The sequence below is a fragment of the Gossypium hirsutum genome, chromosome A03 (assembly GCF_007990345.1).
Source record: "Gossypium hirsutum isolate 1008001.06 chromosome A03, Gossypium_hirsutum_v2.1, whole genome shotgun sequence".
Classification (NCBI taxonomy): Eukaryota; Viridiplantae; Streptophyta; class Magnoliopsida; order Malvales; family Malvaceae; genus Gossypium; species Gossypium hirsutum.
This window is the reverse complement of record NC_053426.1, coordinates 47,122,139-47,130,685: the sequence shown is the minus strand read 5'-3', so window position 1 is coordinate 47,130,685 and position 8,547 is coordinate 47,122,139. Positions and strand designations below refer to the sequence as shown.

Sequence of the window (8,547 nt, the reverse complement as noted above, 5' to 3'; positions counted from 1 at the left end):
CTTGGAAAATTTTGTCCGACGCTAGGTCTAAATTAAATACGGACTTTTTTTGTTGCTTAAACTCATTTTTCAAGTCTAATTTTTTGTCTAAACCCATCTAAATTCAAATACATTCGAATAAGTCTAACTATGTATCATCTTAACTAAAAACAACCAAGTAAGAAAAAATAGAAGTAAATTTTTTTTTCTTAAACATTTGAATTAAGTTTAAATCTTGGTGCCACTCTAACATCCCGGCCCAAACAACATGGACAATAATGGTAATAAAAAAATCTTTAACTAAAAACATTTATTAAAAAAGAAAAGGCTTAACCCCTCTTATTTATTTTGGGGGTAAACGTCACCTGAATGGAAACTTTCCTCAACAAATCACAAAGCGCCGAGATCTGCCCTCTGCTATAGGATCGCCAATGAGAAGGGCCTCCTTCACCTCCTCCATCCTTTCTAGGACCCTCTCCACCGTTCACGACGGAGGAGCAGTCAACCTCCACCCTCGTCTCCGGGTGGCGCTCTTTAGCAGCAGCAGAGCCGACAATTCCAATTCTCGCCGCCATTGGTTCTTTCCGCTTCTCAATTCCTTTTCGAAAAGCTCTGGTCAAGCCGTCTCTCTCGGCCTTGTCGGCGTTGTCGCCTCAGTGGCCACTGCTGCTTCGGTCTACGCCAAGGAGCCGCCACCAGCTGAAATCATCCCAAAGGACGTTGTTCTTTATCAGTATGAGGCCTGCCCATTTTGTAATAAAGTTAAAGGTAGTATATATTCGTTTTTCTTCTTTCCGTTGCATTCGTACCAAATAAAATTGACAGAACCAATCAAATTTGAACTCAGAACTTCTTTTTTAAGCAAAAAGTAAATCCAAAAAATTATTTGGATAAGTAATTCTCACCTGTTTTGAATGATTAAATAGTTAGTTTTAGTGAGTTCTAAAGGAAACGATAATATGCTTACATTTTAACTATTCGCTATATATTACATTTTTAAATCAGACATGTTTTGGTAACTACCATGGTGATGGAGAGAAGGATTCTTTTGAAGAACTGAAAACCAAAAACATAACAAATGCATTATTTTTCTTTGATGAAACAATTATATTAGAATCTGTTTTGCATTGTAATCACTTTTTCCTTTTTAATCAGCTACACTTTTCTTTCTAGAATTTGCATTATTCTTAGCAACTTTAGGAAGTTGAAAGACAATAACATAAGGCTTTGCTTAATAGTGTGAAAAGAAAATTGGAAAGGTGGAAAATTGACGGAGTAGAAAAATAAAAAGATAGATGATATATATTTCCTTCAATTGATTTGCTTGGTACAAAAGATGGAAAAATTGAAAGAAAAAGTAAGTTTTTCCCTTCATTGCTTGATAGAGTTGAAAAATGAGGAGAAGAAAATAAAGCTTCTGAAAAATGCATAATTTTTAACTAACATACATCCCTTTCTCATTTCCTCTCCTCTTATCATTCCGAATTGGAATAATTGTTTTTAAGCATTAAGATTGAAAATGGTTCTCTCTTGTTTTCTTTCTTCCCACTTATCTCTTTCCTATCAAGTACACTTAGAGTTTACTTTCTTCTCATTTTTCCACCCATTCTTTCTGTTCTTCCATTTTTCTACTCAACCAAGCACTTTCTTAGTAACAAGACAACTAATTAAAATCTTAGTAACTTCATGATTCCCATAATGTTTATCGTCTCTCAGCATTCTTGGACTACTATGATATACCATACAAGGTGGTGGAAGTCAATCCCATTAGTAAGAAAGAGATCAAGTGGTCGGATTACAAGAAGGTGCCTATTCTGATGGTTGATGGTCAACAGCTGGTGGACTCATCAGGTTCTTGTTGTCAAAACTGTTTATAATTTAAGTTCTCATTGGATATTTTATATTACCCCTAAAGACCTAACAAGCTGTTTAAGTTATTGACTTTATTTAAGCTCATTAGTTGCAATGATGGACTGAACGCGCATGTGGAACATGCAGCTATTATTGACCAATTGAGTGAAAAGATCCTTCCTGGGAAAGCAATTATTTCAGTTGCTGATGAAGATGAAGAAACAAAGTGGCGTAGGTACGGACTGTCTTGTTTCCTATAGTAATTAAAATTTTATTTTTACTATATCACTACAATATTATTAGTTCTTAAGAACTCAATCTTGATATAACATTTGTTACCTTCTTAAGGAGGATTTAGGTCTTCGGTTTAACCCCAGCTACTTGTACCAGAAAACTATCTATATCTTATTAAAATTTCATCTTGCTAAGCAAAAGGTATTAAAAGAAACTATATGGGTGCACTAAATAGTTATTTTTTTAATTTATCTTATACTTTGAAACTAATTGAGATGACGCTTACCATGAAGTATACTAAGTTCAAAATAGTGCCAAAACATGGTATACTCTCGGAATAACAACCTGTCAACCACGTTTTTCTAGTAGTGTATAAAGGACTTTGTAGTCTTTTCAAATATCTTTTTACAGATACGAGCCAAACCAAACTTTGGCTTTTACAGTGCAGCAAACGAGAAATTTACTGGAATTTTCGGTAACTAGTTTAAGGTCTAAAATGTGAGATACGTGCCTTTCAACTGTAGAGTATTTGGGTGATTGCTCCTAGCATTCCTCTCAATTTTTTATTACCTGGTCTTGAAAGGTCAGAATTTTGACCTCAGTTATTGACCCTCTATCAAAGTGAATAATTTGTATAACTATTTATATTAATTGTCTTTTTAATTGAACCTCATGCATGAAAACATGAACTCTATGCTTAGCAAAGATGTTATGTTTCAGGATATATAAATGAGCATATATGAAAATACTTTTGGTAGTAGATAGAGTTATGTGTGTACAAAACTATACATAGGTCCTTTTTTCTTGTTTCTGAGTAGCTATGAGTTAATGATCTTGTACTGTAGAACTTTGGTTAATACATATTGCTGTATTAATGCAATTCAAAGTCTTCCTTTTTGCTTTAGCTGCTTTTAGAATAAGTATTTCATCTTTGGAACACTAATAATGATGTCCTTGTGTAGGTGGGTTGACAACCACTTGGTGCATGTCTTATCTCCAAACATATACCGCAACACGTCTGAGGCTCTTGAATCTTTTGACTACATCACTAGCAATGGTAAATTAATGCATAATTTTGTATTATACATATGTAGCTGCCTTCCCTCCATTTAAAAACCTTGCCACTTTTATATTATTTTAGTCAATGATTGATCCATTTACCCCTAAAGTTGGGAATAAATACGTCATCCACTATGTTTTCCACCAAGTCCTTTAATAAGTAGTGAGAAAGTAATTTTATCTATTAATGGATCATAGAGTTATTTGCATGTTTCGTTACTTGCATTATTTTTAAAATGCCTATGAATTCTTTTGTACTTCGCCAAGCAAATTGCAACATTTTAAAGGTCAATAGGCTTTGGAAACAATATTGTTTCATTTTTAATAATTAGGAAATGTTATTTTCCTGTCTCATTACTTCAAGTAACATACCATTTCCAATAATGAATTTCAAATAAAGTTTTACAGTCAATTTTTAGGAATAGGGAATTGAAGATGTGAAACAGTACAAAATATACTTGGATGGAAGACATTGGAATTAGTTATGTCTAGTTTCTTTATGCAAACTTGAATTTCTATGCTGTCTTCTCCTCTAAGTTTACAATGGATTGAAAAGAGTATAAGGTGAATTAAACCTCTGTAAATAGTGCTAGGTTTCGTACGCTGTTTACATGTTACGGGTAATATGAGAGGAGTAACGAGTAATATAATGTTTTGAGTATTGATCACACTAGAAATTGTACTAAATTTGTTAATTACTAAATTAAAATAACCCAGTCTTATCCAAACAAAAGATTAAAACATGTAAACTAAAACTAAATAAAAGAAAATAACAAAAATAAAGATTTGAGTTTAAATTAATTAATAGATGAAAGCCTACAAGACCTGCATACCAATAATTCTGAATTGAATTAGTTGGAAAGGATGTTTCAAATATATACAAGGAAGGAATATCGGAAAAGAGAAAAATTAAATTTAATCATAAAGGATAAATAAAATGAAAAAACCAACTATAAAATTATAAAATCTTGATCAAAACTTCAAGGACTTAGATAACCGAATAACTCTATTGCTTAGAGTTATCAATTGACCAAATGTCCAATCTTTTAATTTTGTAATCATTGAACATGTTTGAAGAAGGGTGGTAAATTGATCTGTTGCTTTAATTAAGTATTAAAATTGGACCGTATCCATAACTGCAGACGAAGGTGAGCTTAAGTAACTCCTTTATTTCTAATTTAGCTTGAGGCCCTGAGTACAAAATAAATGCTGAATCAAGCCTGAGCCTGAGCTTTCTGCTTGATGTACCCAACTTAGGGTACCAAGAGCCTAATGTGATATCTATAAGCATGCTTATGCATAATTCCCTTCTAATTATTCGTTCTCTGAAATTCCTTTTTAGTAATCTATTTGCAATAATTGTGTTTGGAAGTCTTCATCATGAGCACGTAAGATACTTTCTTTTCTACAGAATTGTTAGTTGAATTATGAATTACCTAACATCAATTATCACAGCTACCCTTCCTATTACACTCCCAGTGATGCTATTCTGATTACGGGGACCAGTAGCATGAAAGTTTTACTTGATGATCTCTATAGTCTAATTGTCATTACATTGGTCTCCATAGGCAAAGTTTGGTTATGGCATTTTCTGTCCATTTGATGCTATCATAATTTCCTCAATTTGTTACTACGACTTTTTTTTCCTTAAAATTTCTAATTTGTTTTAACTTTTGTTGTTTTATTTTTGATGTAGCCCTCTTATATAATTTAGAATTATTTCTTCGAGGATTTTGGCTGTTCTTTTACCATAGTGATTGTGTTTCATGCTTGAGTTTGTTTTGCTATTCAGTCAGCACCAGCATCAGATTCCACCTAATAATCTGCACGTTCCTGTTGTTTTTTTTCTCTTAACTGCAGGTAACTTCAGTTTCACTGAGAAGATAACAGTGAAATATGCTGGAGCTGCAGCTATGTATTTTGTGTCCAAGAATCTAAAGAAGAAATATAACATCACTGATGAGCGTGCTGCCTTGTATGAAGCAACAGAAACATGGGTGGATGCTCTAAATGGGCGAAATTTTCTTGGTATGATTTCTAAGTGAATATAGTTTTCAGAGATCAGATCAAGTTACATATGCAACAGTTACATACTGATCAGTTTCTTTTAATTATTTTTTTGGGGGAGTTATTGACCGGTCGTTATGACATGCATTCGATCGTTACATCTTTTCTCTTATTTTCATGAAGAAAAATTTAAGGTTCCTAAGTGGTCTTGGTGGGGTTACAATTTAATTGAATTAGTACATTATAGTTAAGCTTCCACCTTGACCTGAGTCTGGCAGAGTTAACCTATCGTAATGATTTTCATATTGCTTTTCTTATAATGTTTTTGAAGGGCAATTGTAAGTTTTTCTCCTGAAATCTCATTGTGTAGGGGGATCCAAGCCTAATCTAGCTGACCTTGCTGTCTTTGGGGTGCTAAGACCGATACGTTACCTGAGATCTGGTAGAGATATGGTGGAACACACTCGAATTGGAGAGTGGTATTCTAGAATGGAGAAAGTAGTTGGGGAGCCATCAAGGATCAAGGCTTAAACCATATGCTCTTGGCAAGGTCTGTTCCCAGCATCAATTGCCAACACCTACATCTTAAATAGAAAACAAAATGGTTTCCTAATAACAGTTTTGGTTTATTAAACAATTTTTTTCCATACCATAAGTTGACGGGCAATTCTGTTATTGTAATTCATATTTGAATGTTGAAAATGGAATTATTTCTGTAGGTAGGTTTTGTAAGCAATTCTAGGGAATGAGGATGCTTCACAGATGGATTGTATTATTTTGACATGATTTTATACCTTGCAACGGTCTCGTAATAAATTCATCAAATTAGGTCTGTTTCATGGTCACTTGACGGACGGGCTTCAACTATTTAACATTTTCTGGGTGGTCTTTTTAATCTTTTGGCAAATTCTTGGCGTTTCTTCTCCCTCTAATTTTGATTTTGTTTTGTTAGCTTTGCATGATAGGAGGGCAGAAAAGTGAAAATATGTAAGAATGGAAGTGAGAGAAAGATACAAAGTTGGATAAAAAGATATGAGAAATTCATTACTAATATGTCAAAAGTTCGAAATTGGTACAAAATTTGCTAAACTATCATGGAGGCCTTTGTAGTTTGAGTTAGATTGTATTTTGTTCTCTTAATTAAAAAAGGGGCAATTTAGTTGTATGTTAGATCAAAAAGTAAATTGATCTTTCTATTAAAAATTTCATCCATTTCTATGGTTAAAAATCTGTCTTTGTACATCAATATGACACACACGTGGCACATCATTTCTCATTATTTGGTTTTTTTGTTAGGCACGTCAGTTTTTAATACTACGAATAAATGAAATTTTTAATAGAAATGATCAATTTGCTTTTTGATCTATGTATAAGGATTAATTTATCATTTTTTGAGTAAAGGGACAAAATGTAGTCTAATTCTTAGTACAAGGGCTTTTATGGTACTTTCACAAAGAAAATCTAGTAAACAAGTCAAAGTATGTTTTATAGTATGGGATAAATATCAAAACTATAAACTTTGATTTTGGTTCAAACGTATACATACAATTTTGATTTTAATTCAACTTTTCACATTTAAAGAAATGAATATATCAAATTTATTTTTATATTAGATAAATATAATTATTTGCATATGAAATATCTAAATATAAAATGATGTTATATCGATAATTATGTCAATTGTTTATGAAATTTGAATCAAATCAAAATTTCATATATAAAATTGCACAAAATCAAAGTTTATGACTAAAATAATGTTGCATTATTGTGTCTTTCCACTGTTAATATCACATTAAAAAAATGTTTTCGACCAAAACCTACCTACTAAATGAAAAGTTTTTGAGCCAAACATGTAATTTTATGATTAAAATCTTACATTTTATTTGATGACGTGTATAAGGTGGCAAAGTGGAAGGTTGAAGCAAATCTTGCAAAATTGAGTGTGGTAATAGGTGATGATTAGTAATGCGGAGAAACGGTGAAATAAGCTAACCAACAACGATTGGGGTAGGTGATGGTTAGGAAGGTGGAAAGATGGATAAATAAGCTAAACAAGAATGATGATTTCAGCAATGAAATAAATTTGAGTTCTAGAAAATGTGTCCGCGAATAAAAATTTTCAAAATGCTAAAAAGTCATTTAATAAGTGTAGACATGTGTTCTTGGTGATTAACGATCCTCGCAACAGTACTGCAAAGTAGTAGCATTCTTGGGATGGGTACTTCTTAGCACGTTATTCTTGGGCAGTTTTGTTGACATTACTACTTGGGATCGACATTCCATATTAGGCAGGTTATGGAACAAGTTGTGGAGTTAAACTTAACCTTGGGTTTGTTTTACTATTGAAATATTTTGGAGAGTATAACTTGAAAGCTCATATATGTATTTTATTAATAAGTTGACTTTGTGCTTTCTTTCCCTCCCTCTCCTTATTGAACAAGCAACACACTTGCACTTCAGTGTGTAAGTAACACTATCCTCACCAAAATGAATTGAGAGAGTAACTTTCATATAACTATGATTATACCGACAATTTTTATATCTTCTTTTACATTACTCACTACTAGCAGCCCTTTTATGTGAATGTGATTTCATTCACTCTCACTATCCATCACTTGTATCACGTGTTGGATTAATTGATTTAGAAAATGGTTATTTTAGGTATAGCAAAAGTTTAACTTTTCTTTTAAATTGAGCTTTTTTGTGATATTTATAATAATAAAATTTAATCAGAATTATATCTGTGCTTTGTACAAGGCAAACTAAAGTTAATCTTGGCTTTCAATTGAATGACCTTTTTTATTATTCTCGAACCACGAATTGTCTCGAATGTGGGCTCCAACAACATGAACCAAATCACAGAATAAAAATGATTTATTTACTTTTAGTAGAAAAGTAATTTCTCTCTATATATGTCGATAATTATTCGATATTCCCAGAAAATAAAATTTATTCTTTGAGAATAAATTATCCCTACTTTCTGACAGAATAACAATGTATGAAAGATGTGTAAATAGCTTAATCGATAGTTTTTATTTATAGAGAAGTACAAGAGTTCAACTTGAATAACACCTAATTAAAGAAATATTATTTTAATAGAAAATACAATCCTAGTCTAACTAGAGTAGAGGGAGGCGATGACATCCTTGTATTATTACTAGGGTTGTTGGCCCTTGTAGTATATACAATGCTCCATTTTAGGCCTATCATGTATTGAATTCAATTATATGTGTTTCTTAAATTTTTTATCAAACACTTATAATTTTATCCAACTCAATATTTATTTTCTATTACTCAAAATAAATATTATTTAATCAATTAATTTAATTAACTAAATTAATTTCTTAATTAAATAATTTTCTGAACCCAATTCTAATTCCATTAAAATCATAGCAACTTTACTGTAATAGAATTTAT

The 8,547-nt window shown here is 31.9% G+C and overlaps 1 protein-coding gene across 1 annotated transcript; it reads left to right on the top strand.

The window, feature by feature from the left end:
* The first annotated feature begins 245 nt into the window (after positions 1 to 245).
* On the top strand, positions 246 to 5,975 carry LOC107887034 (prostaglandin E synthase 2). The gene is made up of 6 exons (XM_016811167.2): positions 246 to 747; positions 1,696 to 1,830; positions 1,978 to 2,065; positions 3,027 to 3,121; positions 4,984 to 5,151; positions 5,501 to 5,975. Exons 1-6 carry the CDS (start codon positions 411 to 413, stop codon positions 5,659 to 5,661), a joined length of 984 nt encoding a protein of 327 aa, XP_016666656.2. The 5' UTR covers positions 246 to 410; the 3' UTR covers positions 5,662 to 5,975.
* Positions 5,976 to 8,547: the final 2,572 nt, after the last annotated feature.

What these genes read in the sequence shown, in the direction of transcription:
- LOC107887034 (XM_016811167.2), top strand. Translation starts at nt 411, where the DNA reads ATGAGAAGGGCCTCCTTCACCTCCTCCATCCTTTCTAGGACCCTCTCC. An exon ending in ATTTTGTAATAAAGTTAAAG is followed by an intron (nt 748 to 1,695) that starts GTAGTATATATT and finishes ATCGTCTCTCAG; the next exon opens with CATTCTTGGACTACTATGAT. An exon ending in TGACTACATCACTAGCAATG is followed by an intron (nt 3,122 to 4,983) that starts GTAAATTAATGC and finishes TCTTAACTGCAG; the next exon opens with GTAACTTCAGTTTCACTGAG.